At 38.7% G+C, this 18383-nt stretch overlaps 1 protein-coding gene across 1 annotated transcript; it reads right to left on the bottom strand.

Moving 5' to 3' along the window:
• Window positions 1-4647: 4647 nt before the first annotated feature.
• cbsb (cystathionine beta-synthase b) lies at window positions 4648-17928 on the bottom strand. Its single transcript, XM_043229594.1, has 15 exons — window positions 17788-17928; window positions 15680-15991; window positions 15203-15309; window positions 12300-12434; window positions 11917-11996; window positions 11601-11805; window positions 11072-11163; window positions 10715-10840; window positions 9778-9862; window positions 9586-9691; window positions 8521-8598; window positions 8171-8305; window positions 7396-7504; window positions 7060-7144; window positions 4648-5717 (listed from the first exon to the last, which is right to left on the bottom strand). The coding sequence occupies exons 2-15, from the start codon at window positions 15982-15984 to the stop codon at window positions 5581-5583; spliced, it is 1785 nt and encodes a 594-aa protein (XP_043085529.1). The 5' UTR covers window positions 15985-15991; window positions 17788-17928; the 3' UTR covers window positions 4648-5580.
• Window positions 17929-18383: the final 455 nt, after the last annotated feature.

An 18383-nucleotide genomic window follows, 5' to 3' on the forward strand; every position in this document is an offset into this window, starting at 1 on the left:
CTTTTAGTGCTGCGGCAACAGGGGATAGCCGCTTTGCACACAAACAGGGGGTAGTGCAGCCTGATTGTGGCAATCCACTCGACGCAGGAAAACGACTCCGCTGAAACGCCGTACTCCAACACTCGTGAGATCGCCTTTGGAGCGGAACAGTCACGCCGCCCGGGCTTAAAAGCTGAATATGCGCTGCACCGCTGCTTATTTATACACGCGCTGTGATCAGCGCAGCTGGATGCGATTAGCGCATGCCAATCTTCAATTGGCTCGTTTAGATACACTCAAGTAGATTGGTCTCTCGGCGAGATCTCAATTCGCTTCTCTTTCAATTTAGAATTATATGCTAAAACATGGCTTTGGTAGGTCAACGCTAGCCTAAACCTTACACATGTTTATGCGAAGTTAATATTGTGTGACTTCGCCAACGATGACCAAAACACACACCGGAGAGAATCAATCGACCGCTAAACCACTCTCTGCTGTTTGTTTTTCAGAGAGATTGCATTTTTAGGCCTCTTGCTCTCTCACGCACGCAGACAGAAGGGGTCTCACCCGTTCAAAGACCTAGCGTCATGACATGCAACTTCTCGCATTGTTCAGAGACACAGCCGTAACCACGGAATCGATTATGATTGTACATGATTCGCGAATCACAAATAAAGACTGGAGTGACCGTGACTGAAGCGTTTCACTGAAAAAGCGGTCATTCGAGAGAGGAAGGCGTTATCTTGGCTGAGGATAATAATCTCAATATGAATGTTCTTCTGATGAATTTCCTCTCGGTGGCTGGCGGAGAGTGACGCAGAAGCCCTCATGAGTCACTCGCAGGAGATACAGGTCTGTTTGAGCGAGCGGAGATCTGCACGGCACATGTAATGAGTGGAAATAATGCTGCTAAGCAGACAGGAGCGCTTGTAATGTTTTTGTTGGAGCAGGACTTCATTCGCCTCGCGGCTTTCCAGGCATGTCTCCTGCCAGAGCTGCCTTTCTGCCTTATTAAGCTGCGCCGCGGTGAGATTGTGAGCTGAGAGGAGACACTAGGGCTCTTACCAACACTGCGGCAATGGCAGCCTGAACAAAAACTAATCATCTGTGAGAGTAATGCTTAATTTTAATTTCTATGTGATTGATTTATTCAGCGTTAGACATCTATAGATAATTGAATAATAATAAAAACACGTTTTATATTACTATTTAATTATTATATTCTATGTAGGCTTTACATGAGGTATTAATATAGCCTGCCCTGCAAACATTAGTAAGATTAAAATAAATAAATAAACACGTTTCTTATGCTCATCAAGGCTGCATTTATTTGTTCAAAAACAGTAAAAACAGTGTGCTAATATTGTGAAATATTATATTTTAAATTAAATATTATCTAATTAAAAACTTAAACTTTTTCCTGTGATGCAAAATTGAATTTTCAGCATCAACACTATATATATATATATATATATATATATATATATATATATATATATATATATATATATATATATATATATATAATATATACACACATATATATATGTGTGTGTGTATGTATATATATGTATGTATGTATATGTATATACATACGTACAATATATGTACATACATACAATATATGTATATTGTACGTATATTATACATACACTGGGATATTGGGATATTTCTGTTTCATTAAAAGAACCATGACAACATTACTATAACAATCACCTGCAGCAATAACTTGGCAGATCTGAACCAGCTATTCCAGCTTGTCCACATTTCATGGTCACGGTCATCAGTTAATTCAATAAAGGAGCAAAAAACAGAATGTGAAAACGCAATCCTAAACCACCAAGAAAGGGAAAAAATAAAAAGGTGTTATTTTAGAAATATTTCTTGTAAACGCCATTTGTTCATCACAAAACTGAAGTTCAGGTAAAGCTGTGAAACTCATTACTGCTGATTGAGTGGGAAGGGTCCTGTATGACAACAAAGGCAGACTTCCCATAACAAGCAGCGGCCCGGTGCCAGAAGGCTTCAAAGGAAAAACTAATGACGTTATTGATGGTCAGTGGAGATAGATGGAGATTCGACCAGAGGATGAAAAGTTTCCAAAACAACCCCCACGAACGCCTGTGCAAGTTTATGCAGAGAGCATTTTTTGGCCAAGGCTCATGTTAAACTCACACGTGCTTTCTTGTTCACGCGGGCTAATACTGTATGTGAACACATGAGAAGCTTTGCAGTCCATTTTGACATGGTCATTAAGCATGATACATTTTTATTTGTTAGCTAAAAAAAGTGTAAAATACTGCTACTAGTGCTATTAATAAGCCTTTTTACTTTTCTCTAAAACTGTGCGCATGCTTATTTATTTAGGCTGCTAATATGACAAGAAGATTCAGCTGAATCTGCTGAGCTCTCACACAGTCCAACTATCTAAAACCACGTTTAAATATGAAGTGCTAATCTCCATAACCCCAGCAGACGGCGCTATTGATCAGGTTTAAATAGTTAACAGTGTGCTGTATGGAGACTTTGGTCATCTGTACATTATAAAAGTGTATGTGTTGATAATGCATGTGTAGCAGTGCCTATTATCAAACACATTTTTTTAATGTAAATATGTAAAAATGACAAAGTCAAAATATTGCCCTGGTTTTATTAAAAAAATAAATTAGTATATAGTATATAAAAATAGTTTGACCAATTATTGCACTTGAGTAGTTTTCAACATGCATCCTAAATTAATAATCCCACAACTTTCCATATAAACTGAACACACACAGACACATAGTACAGACCAAAAGTTAGGACACACCTTCTCATTCAAAGAGTTTTCTTTATTTTCATGACTATGAAAATTGTAGATTCACACTGAAGGCATCAAAACTATGAATTAACACAAAAAAGTGTGAAACAACTGAAAATATGTCTATATTCTAGGTTCTTCAAAGTAGCCACCTTTTGCTTTGATTACTGCTTTGCACACTCTTGGCATTCTCTTGATGAGCTTCATGAGGTAGTCACCTGAAATGGTCTTCCAACAGTCTTGAAGGAGTTCCCAGAGATGCTTAGCACTTGTTGGCCCTTTTGCTTTCACTCTGCGGTCCAGCTCACCCCAAACCACCTGATTGGGTTCAGGTCCGGTGACTGTGGAGGCCAGGTCATCTGGCGCAGCACCCCATCACTCTTCTTCTTGGTCAAATAGCCCTTACACAACCTGGAGGTGTGTTTGGGGTCATTGTCCTGTTGAAAATTAAATGATGGTCCAACTAAACACAAACCGGATGGAACAGCATGCCGCTGCAAGATGCTGTGGTAGCCATGCTGGTTCAGTACGCCTTCAATTTTGAATAAATCCCCAACAGTGTCACCAGCAAAGCACCCCCACACCATCACACCTGCTCCTCCATGCTTCACGGTGGGAACCAGGCATATAGAGTCCATCCGTTCACCTTTTCTGTGTCGCACAAAGACATGGTGGTTGGAACCAAAGATCTCAAATTTGGACTCAGACCAAAGTACAGATTTCCACTGGTCTAATGTTCTTTAGCCCAAACAAGTCTCTTCTGCTTGTTGCCTGTCCTTAGCAGCGGTTTCCTAGCAGATATTCTACCATGAAGGCCTGATTCACACAGTCTCCTCTTAACAGTTGTTCTAGAGATGTGTCTGCTGCTAGAACTCTGTGTGGCATTGACCTGGTCTCTAATCTGAGCTGCTGTTAACCTGTGATTTCTGAGGCTGGTGACTCGGATGAACTTATCCTCCACAGCAGAGGTGACTCTTGGTCTTCCTTTTCTTGGGCGGTCCGCATGTGAGCCAGGTTCTTTGTAGCACTTGGTTTGTGTGGTTTTTGTGACTGCACTTGGGGACACTTTAAAAGTTTTCCCAATTTTTCTTAAAGTAATGATGGCCACTCGTTTTTCTTTACTTAGCTGCTTTTTTCTTGCCATAATACAAATGCTAACAGTCTATTCAGTGGGACTATCAGCTGTGTATCCACCTGACTTCTGCACAACACAACTGATGGTACCAACCCCATTTACAAGGCAAGAAATCCCACTTATTAAACCTGACAGGACACACCGGTGAAGTGAAGACCATTTCAGGTGACTACCTCTTGAAGCTCATCAAGAGAATGCCAAGAGTGTGCAAAGCAGTAATCAAAGCAAAAGGTGGCTACTTTGAAGAACCTAGAATATAGACATATTTTCAGTTGTTTCACACTTTTTTGTCATGTATACAATTCCACATGTGTTTTAAGAGTGCTGCATCCCTCTGCAAGATATCTCACTATTTTTGACTTTTCAGAGCCTGTCAAGTCCTTCTTTTGACCAATTTTGCCAAAGGAAAGGAAGTTGCCTAATAATTATGCACACCTTATATAGGGTGTTGATGTCATTAGACCACACCCCTTCTCATTACTGAGATGCACATCACCTAATATGCTTAATTGGTAGTAGGCTTTCGAGCCTATACAGCTTGGAGTAAGACCACATGCATACAGAGGATGATGTGGTCAAAATACTCATTTGCCTAATAATTCTGCACTCCCTGTATGTATATATATATATATATATATATATATATATCACAAAAAAGGTTTACTTTTTTATATAAAATATGAAATTTATATATTTATATTATATCTATATTCATATACCCAACCACAGTTCCTTCCGAAAAAAAAGCCTTTATTTAAAACTTCTTACAGAAATAAGACTGAAGAAAAAGCAAAAAGCAAATCAACTGACAAACAGACATTCTGAGCCAGAGGCTCCAGCTTCATGCACAGAAACCTTAATCTAAGTGCAAACCAATGCACAGTCATTTACTTCACATTAACTGAACGTATATACACACAAACAATCTTACTCAGTCTCCATTAGTTACAGTTTTGATTTACAAGAAGTCAGATGAAATGAACATAAAAAAAATGAACGATCAAATTTGCTTAACACAGAGTGATGTGTTTAAAGCAAGTCCAAACCACCATTATGTATTTACACTCATATATCAGGTCTTGTAATCAATACAAGAGAATGCCAAGTCACCCCGTCCGGGTGCAGTGTGCTTTACAAAACACACTTAATATTTGCTTTGTCAATTACCGTCAGTCACGTCTGCAAAACTCCTCTCATGCTCCAGAGATCATTGTGCCATGAAGCAGAGCACGACTGAAGAAAGTTCCCAAGGCTGTGGTAAACTACTGCAGTCACTAGGGGGCGATGTAGTTGTAGCTTAGACAAGAGAGCACCCTGAATCCAGCACCTAAACTAAACCAAACCAAATCGCATACAGTTTTCCAAAGAATAAAATACATTCATTTAAATATATACACCCTAATAAAATCAAATCTGCGAAGTGAACAACCCTCCAAATGCTGACTGACTGACCTGTGATGTTATATCATTGTGCTGACCGGCTAACAAAGCTAAAATGTAAAACAATGAGATTAAACAAGAACATGCAGTAAATCTATATTGACTGGCTCTTATAAAAGCATAACTCTTCATTGACATGGAGCATACCACTTGCAGAGAAATAAAGTCATAAATGATGTGGAAAAAGAAAGGACACCCCAGCGTGGTGATTTCAGGTCCTGTCTGTTCACTGCTCTTCTGACAGCGAGCACTCGGACAGCGAGCGTTCCCTCCTCTCACGAGTGGCCACGTAGTTCAGCAGATCGATGGCCGTCACCACCCCAAACACCATCTGCCTCATCTTTGGAGAGCCGTCGCTCATGTCTGTAAGACAGGAAGTGTACTTCAGACTGAGCACAGCATCCACTGTAATGACAGCATGGCCTGCATTTACTTCATCTGACTGCAGTCCAGGGTTAATATCATTAACTAGAATAATAATAATAATAATAATAATAATAATAACTACTGTATCATTAACTATATACTAACTGTTCATAGGAAGTGATATTACTTTTTTTTGTTCATTTTTTAAAGACAGAGTGAAGAAATTTATTAATTTAAAAGGGATCATATTCTCTAAAATACATAAAAAAAAAAAAAAAAACAACAACAACAAAAAGATTGAACAAAAATATATATTGAACAAATCTGATCCAAAAATTTTTCAGTGCAAATATATATTGTTAAATCTAGATCCAAAATATATATATATATATTATATATATATATATATAAAATATATATATATATATATATATATATATATATATATATATATATTTATATTAAGCATTAACTCAATTTTGCTGAATTTTAAGTCTCAGTTTCTTTAATTTGCATCAAGTAAATTTCTCTTTATTTAAATACTTTTAGATATTTATATGATTTTTGAAGTGCATGCATTTAATGCCACAACTATGAATGTAAGACTTTTGATTTAACAGCTTTTTAAGCGATCAAGAATCCTATTATAACTTGTTTTGTTTAAATAAAAGATGCACAGCAAAAACTATAATAGTATATAAATGGTGCTACAATAGCACTGTTGGGGTCTAAATAGTTCACGTTAGAGGTGCAAGAATAATTTTATGAAAGCAGCCCTGTATTCTTATGTAACGTTTGTTAATTGTCATTGAAAAAGTTCACAGTAGTGTTATTCGAGCAGCTGGCCGTGTTTGCCACAGAAGTAGGTGTAATGTCCTTGAATGGGTCACAGTGTTGCCAGTTTCTTTGCCACAAAGAGCAACGAAAAGCAATAAAGGTCCAGAGTTCAAGAAAACACGTGTCCTATATCAGGAATCGGTGTAGTGTTGCATTTAGCTCCATGAATAAGACTGTTGTTCCTGAATAGTGCTGCGTTTTGTGTGGCAAGGCTTTCTTACACTTTGTACAATACTTATTAATTCAGTCACATGAAGTAAGGGCTTCGAGAGTCCTTTATATTCCTTAACACCAATAGTTTGGCTTTATTTATTTTTTAATCTAAATGCATTACCAAGTGTGCTCTGTATTTATCGTAGTCTGGGTCAAATTCAGTTTGAGGGCAATTTAACCAAGTGAATATAAAATAAAATAACCACAGACTTCTGGACCATTTGAATCACAGCTAAAACTAATAAAACGGAGAGGTTAAGAAAAGCTGTAGCAGAGTCAAATAACTTACACTGAATCTGTTCGTGCACAACGAGGGCGAAATGGTCCGTCTCAAGGATACGTGAGAGTTTGCCCAGGTTATCAGTTAGGCGCACCTACAGGAAGAGAAACAAGCGGAGTATTGAGCGATCACGTTACATCTTCAGGAGCACTGCGTGGACACGTACAACTAACATGTTATTACCTGGATGTCCATACAAACCTCAGAAACCAAAAACAACATGCACTGGATTGTGTTGTCTCAAGGTTTATTTGAACATGTTGTGTGAATACTTTCTCTCAGTCCTTCTGTTGCACGTACAGTACGACAGGAAGGGGGTGTGTGTGTGTGTGTTTGCATGCCCACCTGTTTAAACTGTTTGTAGAGAACTTTTTTTATGGGATCGGATGGCCTGACCTTCCCAGCCAGAACGGATGAGAGCATGTTCCCCAACGTGACCATGCCCAGAATCTGCCTACAGGGAGAAAACCAGACACCAGACTGAGACGCACCTCACTCCACCTGCCATCTGTTTTATCATTTAGGTATTCTTAGGTTAATGACATGACATTTTTTTGGAGACTTTTAGGTCTCAGTCACGGTCTTGGAAGTTGGCCGCCTCTCTTATCAGACTGAGCTTTTACTAATGAGGTGATGATACGAATCGGGGAGATGTGAAGAGCTGAGGAGCTCCAGGAATGAGAACCAGCGTATTAAGCTAATTCAAAATAAACAAAAGCTAAATTATATTGACAGTGACCTTTAAGGATTTTGAAAAATTGGATTAAAAAGTTAAAATTACTTCTAAATTTGTATGATATACGTACCTACAATATATTATGTTTTTGAAGAAATATGTACATTTAACATATATTATATATTTAACATGTAAATGAAAAATGATTTGGCGTATCATGAAATGTTTTTCAGTATACCAAGAACATGGCACACATTTCGACACCCATTTTCCCACTGAACCTGTTCTTAAGTGGCACTGAACATGCTGTAATTGTGGCACTGCATTGATCGAGGCGATTAGCGCTGATATGTGACCTCCTTTAAGGACACAGGACAAAAATCTTTAGAGGATTGAGAAAATGATCAAGTTCTAGTTGAGCAGGTTTCTGGATGAACGACCTACCCGGCCTCGTCCACCACTGGGGCTTGGTCGAAAGCCTTCTCTTTCAGGATCTGAATGGTCTTTTTAATGGACACTAAAGGCAGCACAGTCAGTGGGGCGGAGAGCCGGAGCTCCTGTAGAGTCAGATTCCACCACCTACAGAGAGACGGGTGGAGGGGGAGGACAAGAAGACCCACGATGGTAAGGAGACACAGACGGACTCTACATTTAGAAGCTGAACTGTAGCTGTAATGCAGACTAGTGTAGTAACAGATGCATACAGTGTCTATATTTGAACAGGATATCAGCGTGTAAATAACAAGGGTGCTTTCAAAGAAAACGTGCGTATGTGGGTAAGTATTTACACTCACCATGGTTTGTTGACAACTAGGTCCTCCGCACTCAGGAAGCCCTTTTCACACATCCACTTGTCACTGAGAAACTTAGACCTGGGGGTGAGGAGAATTAGTTTTAAAAGGTGCATTAATATAAAGCTTAATGCATACGATTGTTAATATAATTTGATCCAGTCTGGAAGGATAGATGTTTGAGATGCGCACTACACTGCTGTTACATGACCCTCACTGTGTTTCAGGTTTCATTACTCAGTGGCTTTTCAGTCCACTGCATCATGGGAAATGGAAGTTGCATACTATGTACAGTGCACATACCGTTCATTCAGGAAGTAGTGTCTCATACTACACGTTTCATTTAGTGGCAGTTTAAAAGCACACACATGAACAAGGATGTCTTTTTTTTATTGTAGATCAATGTTAGTCATAATTTAGCTTAATACTTAATATGTGTCAACTGCGTCATGAAAAACATTTGATAACTTTACTGGTCAAATGTTTCCATTTTGATTTTAAATGTATGTGATTTTGATTTAATCGTTTGACTCTGATAAGACAAGGAATATTAATGGAATGATTTTGGCATGTTAGGCATATGATTTAGAGGTAATACTTTATTTTAACTAGTGCTGTCAAACACTAAATCACAAATAATTATCATATTTTTACAATATATAATGTGTGTAAATGTGTTTATGTATCATGTATATATAAATACAAGCAAGTAAATATAAATATAATTTATATATAAAATATAAGAATATATAAAAATATATATAATATAGTCTACATCTATCCATTTAGTCTTGTCAATCATCAGCATTAGTTGTCAACATCTGAACTGCATCAAAACCTTTCGACAAAGTTGTTTTAAAACAAAAACAATGTCCATTCTTGTCTTAAATGTTGATTGATGTACTTTTAGCAGGCATTATTAGAGCTCTTCACCACCGGTATTTCCCAACATACCAGCTGTCCAGTTTAAACATGACATTAGTATTGTTGTTGCTTAATCTACCAGGCAACACAAAACACACATTCACATTCACAGCACGCTACAATCCTGGGAACACAGAAACCTACATGTAGTTGCGGATGGAGTCGGGGAGGATCACCACACAGCGCTGGCCTTCCTTCAGCTCTTTGGCTACATGCACCGCTGCAGCCATGGCTGTGCCTGAACTACCGCCTGCAAAGAGTGACAGACCGCACGGTTTAGATGCACACTTAAATCTCACACATATGAAAGAGCGAGAAGTGCTTCGGGTCACATACCGCACAGAAGACCCTCCTCTCTGATGAGCATCCGAGACATGGCAAAGGACTCCTCATCGTTGGACTTGTACCAACTATCCACCACCTGAGACACAGTTAATGTGAAATATTATCTTACGTTGGCTGGAATGTGCGACACCTTAAACCATCTGTTTATTTGTCATTTTTCTTCAAAGAAATTGGTTACACAGTATTGTGATATACAATGCAGACAGACAACATAACTGGCTTTAATGAGTGCTTGCCAGTATTATTATTATGGCCGAATAAACAGAAATCAAAACCACCCCAGTGCTAAAATAACTAAAGTTAGATTACATTAATACATTCAAAATCATTCAAAATCTAGTTCACAATATTAGCTAAAACTATAACAGCATATCAATGAAACCATTTTTGGCTCCCACTTTGCCCCTTTAGATTTATAAGATTAAAAACACATCTATGTCTATGAAATATCTATGTACTTCAAGATTTAAATATCTGGAAGAGACATGCATCCTGTCTAGGTAGCTCGTGTCACCACAAAATGGCACATTTTTAAATGACTCTGCTTCAAAACTACACATATTGGCCTATTTTAAATGAGATAATATGATCAGATGGTGACCACTGCAAAGACATGCCACAATTTCTAGTAATATTGTTGATGTGATTGCATACCCTATTTAAAGAGCAGTGAGCGGAGCTGGGTGACGACATAACTGAATCAACAGTGAACTGACTGAATTGCTCAATTGACTGTTTACTATTGTCCTCTTCCACACATTTGTCCTGTTTAACGCTGTGAAATTGCTTTGTATTGTAAAAAGCGTTATATAAATAAAGGTGAGTTGACATGCCAATGCATAATAAATGACAAGTTAATAAACACCCGTAATAAACACCGGCAGTGATTTCAAACGCACTAAAGCCTACTGAGCAAACACACACTTACAGATCTGTCCAGAACAGTGGGGATGAAGTCATATCCGATGCCCTCAACCTCATATTGAGTCTTATCAGTCTTATTCAGCTCCTCTGGCTCAGCCAGGATAGAGCCCTCGGGATCCACGCCAACTATCTGATTAACAATGACATAAAAAAAATAAATGAAATTTAACATGCAGTGTAAAAATGTTTAAAATAATAAAAGCAATGTCCCCAACCAAGTAATTATTCAGAATGAGAATTGACTACAATTTGGCAAATCATAAAACAACAAGCTGTTACTCATTATAAATGGTAATTAAAATACTGAAATAATTAGCAAACATCAACTGGTACATAATTAATCTACTGATCTGAGCCTTACCTTGATATTTGGGCATTTCTCCTTCAGCTTGCGGGCGATGCCAGTGATGGTGCCTCCAGTGCCAGCTCCAGCTACCAGCATGTCTATTTTACCTACAGAGGACAGGACCAGAGGCACCAACATGATCTGTAAGTAGTTATTCTTGACCTTTTGGCTGAAAAAAAAACTAATTATATCAGTTTAATGTTGGCCGTTTTTATTTTTGCTTTGCAGCATTTTAATAAAAAAGTGATTTTTTTTTTCTTCCTAGTTTTTCTTTTAAATTAAGGTTGAACCACTGATGTCACATTGATTATATTAACTATGCCCTTGCTACATTTCGGGACCTGGGATCATTTCATATGGGAGGGATTAGAGGATTAGAGAGGGTCTTAATATTTTAATTTGAAGATGAACAAAGGTCTTACAGTAATTAATGACAGAATAAAAATTTTTGGGTGAGCTAACACTTTCAAATAATTGTTAAAATTTTTATCATTTAAAAATTGATTGAGGCCCCTGGTGGAGAACCACTGGGTTTTAAATGTACCATCACACTGCTCCAGAATCTCCTCGGCTGTGGTGTCGTAGTGGGCCAGGGGGTTGCTGGGATTGCGGTACTGGTCCAGAATGTGAGCGTTAGGGATCTCGTTCTTCAAGCGCCAAGCCACCCCCACGTGAGACTCCGGAGAGTCAAACCGGGCTGAGGTAGGGGTACGAACAATTTCAGCACCGAGAGCGCGGAGCACATCCACCTGCGAGCGTGCGAGGACACAAAACTCACAATTATAAAATTGCACTTTCACACGCACCACAAACTCCAAAGGGATTCACTCTTATATTTATATTTATCTTCGTTATCTCACCTTTTCCATGCTCATCTTCTCAGGCATGACAATGATGCAGCGATAACCTTTGACCGCTGCAGCCAGAGCAAGACCGATCCCTGAAAACACACGAGAGTCACACAGTCTGTACCGCTTCCTGAGATCAATAAGCTACACTTCACTGATTAGTGTCAGATGTTGAAAAACGCTGGCTGTATTTGCACAGTCATTCTTTGATTTTGGTGCCAGACTAGTTGGCAAATGACAACTGGTTCTCCAGCATTCTAGTGCCTGAATTAAACTAAACAGAGCAAAGGTTCTTCCTCAACACGACACAGTTAAAAACAATCAGTGCTCGCTTTGAAAATACATGCTAAAATGAATGGCTATAAGCCGTAATGGCTAACGGTGCAGACACGCACCCGTGTTTCCTGACGTGGGCTCAATGATGGTGTCTCCAGGTTTCAGGATGCCGTCTCTCTCAGCGTCCTCTACCATACGCAGACTGATTCTGTCCTTCACGCTGCCCCCGGCATTGAAGAACTCACATTTAGCCACTACACAGAAAAGAAAAAAAAAAACCTTAGAAAAACGCCTTTTCCGTTTGCGCATGATGTCAACTACAATTCATTAATATGCTCCTCTGATTTTAAATACACTAATTAAATTACAACATAAAATAATTATTTTTGTTTTCTTTGTGCACAGAAAGTATTCTCAAAGCTTCATAACAATATCAAAATCAGTTGAACCACTGATGTCCAGTGTTGGGAAGGTTACTTTGTAAACGTAATAGTACACATATTACTCTGTAATAGTATACATGTTGCTCGATTTAAAAATGTATAACGTAGTGTAACTATGTCAATTGAAGTAATGTAACAGATTATAATAGATTCATTTTTTACATTTCTAAGACAATGTTTTCAACTGTCGAAGTATTCAGATGTAACCTTTTTTTGTAAGCAACCATTTTATATGTAATAAATAAATAATATGTTAACGCTGTTACAAGTAACTAGATCCTGTCCAACCCTGCTGCTGTCACATGGGCTATTTTATTGAGGTCTTTACTACATTTCTTGGCCTTGAACGTGGTAGTTCCATCACTGTCTGTGAGGGGCAGAAAGCTCACAGTTTTCACCAAAAAAAAACTTATTCTGTGTCCTAAAGATAAATGGAAGTCTTATGGGTAAGTAATTAATGGCAGAATAGTAATTTTTGGGTGAACTATTCTTTAAAATCCATGGAAGCCATTTATTGTACCAATAAACCACCCAACTTCATCATAATGGTGCAGTCACATATGCAAATATGTGAAAAGTACATCTAATCAGATGCAATTAGTCAGCTAATTCCACATCTGTAATGCCAAAGCTCATCGGCTGATCTGGCTGAAGGGTAATCCTGTTCACGTGAAACTGCTAAAATGCATCGAATCCCCATTATAAAGCTCATTAAAGCATTTCGACTCAAAAAGCTTTGACTTCCACACAATAACACTTTCAAACAAAGCTTGTTAAAAGAAAGAGGGGCTTAGCTACGGTCCCGCTACACTTTTGACCCATGTGGCTAAACTCGTTCACCTTTGACAAAATGAAAGCCTGCAGCCATTTTGTGGGCCTGGTTTTGTTGAAGTTTCAGTTTTGGTCTTCGAGTACACCCTGACACGATTTGTTTTGCCCAAACCAAAACTACAACATACAATGCAACCATGCGTCTACTGCAACCCCCAACAAGGAAACTGATTTTTCCAGCAGATCTTTTTCGTTTGAATTAGGGTGTAGAAGAGCCACAGGAATGCTGTTCTAAAGAGATCTGGGAGGTAATCCAGAAGGCAGGTTAAGCGACTTCTCGGGAAAGTTTACCTCGGAGTACCTCCGAGTATTTTAGTAAACATATCAATTTGATCTGTTTTGGAGCAAGACACGGTCATAGAATATTTTGGAGTGAAAGTTTGCTTCTGGTAAACATTACCGCATACATGCCCTGTTGACAGAGGAGTACACCAGTTTTACTTTTCAAGTGCCAGACTTTTATCAGAGCGTTTTTTCTTTAGAAAACTTTACATTCAAAAGCATAATATCATATCTTTTACTGCACTATTTATTACTTTCTCACTCTTGCTCAACTAAATGTAATTCAAAGATTTACTTGAGTACAAGAAAATACTAAATGTTTAAAGTTTTTAATTATTAAAGGTAAAGAAAAAAACCCTTTAAATTATGAAATATGGTGCAGTAAGATGCATGACATTATGCTTTGTAATGTAGGAAAGTTGAAAACATTTTTTAAAATTTACTTGTGGATTTACTTGTTTGTTTTTTTTTGATGGGACATTTTTACTAATAAATTAACTAATTGTCATATAGTCATCTTGCATAACTACAATTGAGGAAGAAAAATAACAAGAAAAATACAATTTTTGTTTTTTTTTTTTTTTGTTTTCTATTTATTTTGCACCTAACCAACGAAATGTAAAAATCTGAATAATGAATGTCAGTAGTTAGCGATATGTACTGATTGCAAATCATCAATAAAATAATAATAGCATGTCACGTTTGGCACATTTCACTACATTACTTTTGCACAGATTTGTAGGATGAATCTACGAATCAGTTCCTTAAAATCAAAGCCAGTCTGAAGATTTTGGGCGGTCAGAGTTCACAAATTGTATGGAAAATGGCATTGCGCATGAGAAAAGTGTAGCTTCTTCCAGTCACATATGAAACATGTCTGATATGAGCTAATTTCAGTAGAACATATTGCTGTTTGACAAATCTTTCACCGGCGAGGATCTTCTGAGTCTGTTGCATTTAGAGCACCTTAAAAGTCTGATAGCGTGTGATCCTTGTTGAGGTTTAGTTTATGATGCCTGTATTACAAAGTCAGCAAGTATTGTGAATTCATACATACTACTCTTAGTTTTTTGAGAAGAGAAGTAGGCATGTCTGGATGCAACTTGTATCTAAAAAAATAAATAACTAAGAAATGACATGTGAATAAAAAAATAAAATAAATCAGACTTCATGCCTGCATGAAGTGCGTCTCAAGACGGTCTGTCTGGGAACACTCGATCCTTCACGTCCTCACTCGGCTGTGGAGGAAACCTAACACCTTCGTAGCTCGTTCCAGAACACAGCCCCCTACTCCTCCCAACACAGACACACGTGCCGACACATGCACTTCACAGGCTGCCCTTAAATGATCATGTGATCATGTGTCCTCATAGTACACCACAAAAAAAAAAAAAAAAAAACCCAGTGCTGAATGAAACCAGGTGTGAAGACACATCCCCCACAACCGTACGGTACCAGATACTCACAAAGCTCACACTTCAGGCCAAAAGCTTTAGGTATCTTGTTCATGTGGACCATTGGGGTCTCTCCAATCCTGCTTAAAATGTTGGGAAGGATACTGGGTGTCTTTGTTCTGTGAGAGAAGGGAGCACATTAAGTGGTTACACACACACACACACAAAACCACACATTAAAGCAACATCAACAAACCACAAAGAAACTGAATCACAGTGACTCTGCATACATCGCTTTCTGAATAAGATATGGGTGTGGTAATTATTCACTGTTGCGTTTCCTAGAAGAGCAGTTACCTGCAAAGTCAGAAGTCTGAACAAGAAGTCTGTATCAAAGTTAGAGCTTTTTGAAAAATATCTACCAAAAACAGGAACTAAATTTACGCCATTGTTTCTGCCACTTTGCCTTAAAAAAAAAATCCGTTGATCCAATATTTAGACTATTCCCTGACACCCTTTTCTCAGAATTCATATTTGTCGATGTCTTACCTTTGGAAGTGCTTGTGGGGCGACTCTGTATTTGGGTCACCAAGTTTCCAGGTGCATCTGCTGGGCAAATCTGGTCGAATCCATTTCCTCTCCATGCTGCCTTCTGATCCGTTCTCAATGTGCTCCACACTCATATTCTTCACATGGTGACCGTTTGTCTCATTCACGCTCAACTTGTGCGCAGCCTTTCCGTTCAAAACAGCATCTCCGCTGATGCCAGGTTCTCCGTTTGTGAGCACTTTGGCAGCGTGTGGGCAGACGGGACCCGTCCCGACGGACTCTGAACTAGAGGGTACTGATGGCATGGTTCACCTGTGAGAGGAAACATTTTAAGTGCCATTCACCAAGCTTTTCTTTGTATAGTACTGCAAACCCTCGGTGAACAGGTAAACACATTACACATTAAGCATTGCACAACCCCTCCATCATAAATGTGGGTGTATCACTCTAGACGTTTATTCTGACATTCGCTCTCTTATGTTTAAATACCTTTCTCGTGTTCATAGGCAACACCGACAGATCACAACATGCCTCAGAGGAAGCCAAACTAACATTTAAAGCACTGCTTCTCAAACCTATCACAGCCATCACATATTTTGTATGTTTTAAAGTACCACGGAAATCTCAAAGAACACCTAAAAAGATAATATTCCAAGTGAATTCATTTTTGGCAAACAGACGTAAATCTTCATCGATCCTAATGTATGATAACTCTGTTTTGCGTGCATGTGAAAGATAGCGAGAGGAAGAAGACTACACGGATTTATTCTGAATGTGCGCAAAACCATTCACTTCTTGACAACAACATTAGATAAGACCCATAAAGCTCTCTAAATCACAAACGTGAAGATAAAACGAGAGCTCTTATCATTAACTCAACTTCATTCTAGTGAAAACACGAACAAGCAAAAGATGATCACTAATAACGACAATAAATAACCCATTACAAACCATCGAAACCTGGAGGAGAGCCATTGGGTGGTGAACTGGAACAAGATCTTCCAGTGACTTTTCTTTCTGTTCCAGCAGATGTTGCTTTATTTAGAAATGTTTTACTTCTTGCTCAGAACAGAATGCTTTGTTCATCTTTACGCACTTGTATATTTGCAAGGACGTGAATCTGATGCAATGAACAATACACTGAACAACACCAACAAAGCCAACTCTTTAGGATATAGATATATAGGAAATAAAAGGTTACCAACAGCATTAGCAATATAAATCACAGCACAGTCATCCACACATTGAAAAAAAAATTAGCAACACCAGACAAAGTGAAATAAGAAACTTCTGCTTTCCACTCACAACCTTGAGGGTGACTTCCCAGACAACGGAGATGATGCAAAGATAGTTAGTCTGTACTTTACTCTTTCAAACCCCGTTTAGTCATGATTCTGTACACAACAGCACTGAAAACAGGATCCCAGAAGCGTAAAGATTCAATAAATATTCTCAAACTAAGGAAAATGTATGACTAAAATTTGCAAATAAAGAAATGCGGGCTATCAGGCTGCCTCGAGAAATCTCTGCGACTCGACTCATAGCGAGCATTCTGTACATTTATAAAATTATATATATATACATTCATAGCTATACATTTCAACATGTATAAAGCCAGACATTTCACGGAGAAGCGGGGACATTTTTTGAAGGTGCTTTAAAAAGCCGTTCATCCGGCTTAAATAGAAGTGAACGGCTAATGGTTAATAAATAAATGTCTCGCAATAACTGTCTGTATGGACCGTGTAACATGTAAAAGGCGTCCCATGAACGAAAGAGCCGAAGTGAAGTAAGATGACGCAATCGCGCGGCTCGCGCCTTCATTGTGCTCGCGCTGGTCGTGATGCTGTGACGCAGGGGTCGATTTCATCATGCTCGCGCCGCGATCCCATCACTCGGGACATGCGTCAAAAACACGGATATAATGTATGCTTGTATAAAACTCCCTGGCGAAACAAACGCGATAAAGATGAGTTCCTCGTCCGCAAACATTGGCGTGTAATTAGTGTGTGGCAGATTGATGCTCTTGTCGTGTCTTTGCTGCTATTAATAAAAGGGTTTTCTTAAGGGTTCCGCGATTAAAATGCGAACGGACAGTTTTTACTCACCTGACTATCAGATACAGAGGAAGTTAGGAGCTGGCGAGGTCCGATTACACAGATGACCTGTCCGTATGTGAAACGAAGTCGGCTTGCCAGCTGCTCACATGCGTTAAAGAGTCACGCCGCCGTCCAATCAGGTGTCAGCATACCTTGTTGGGCTCGAGCGCTGATTGGCTACGGCGGGGGTGTCTGTTCTGCGCTCTCAACCAATGGAACGCCGGCTTTTAGTCGTGCCTTCGTCCGGAAAACGCCGTTCCTCTAAAGGGAGTGGACGTTATCGCCGGACCGCTTATGATTTTGATAAACATAGCTTCGGAAGTTATCGCAGCGGAATAATAATTTTATGGCGAGCATGAAACCTTTGATGATTTGCTAGAAGCTCGGGAGTCTTCTGTAAAGGAAACCGAAAACAGCGCGCGTGAGAGCAAACGGGTTGGATCAGAAACGAAGTAGAACTTGTTCATAAACATTAGATTAATAATAATAATATATGCATTTTAAAAGCGTTGTTACCTAATTTCAGATACATTTAGTGCATATAGTGGATGAATGTTTTCTTATGCATACTATATTTCATTTTAGATCAATCTTGCACTGTTAGC

This window comes from Puntigrus tetrazona, unplaced genomic scaffold (assembly GCF_018831695.1).
Source record: "Puntigrus tetrazona isolate hp1 unplaced genomic scaffold, ASM1883169v1 S000000008, whole genome shotgun sequence".
NCBI lineage: Eukaryota > Metazoa > Chordata > Actinopteri > Cypriniformes > Cyprinidae > Puntigrus > Puntigrus tetrazona.

What these genes read in the sequence shown, in the direction of transcription:
- cbsb (XM_043229594.1), bottom strand. Translation starts at nt 15,984, where the DNA reads ATGCCATCAGTACCCTCTAGTTCAGAGTCCGTCGGGACGGGTCCCGTC. An exon ending in GACTCCATCCGCAACTACAT is followed by an intron (nt 8,599 to 9,585) that starts GTAGGTTTCTGT and finishes CCTCACCCCCAG; the next exon opens with GTCTAAGTTTCTCAGTGACA. An exon ending in CCAGTGGTGGACGAGGCCGG is followed by an intron (nt 7,505 to 8,170) that starts GTAGGTCGTTCA and finishes TTCTCCCTGTAG; the next exon opens with GCAGATTCTGGGCATGGTCA.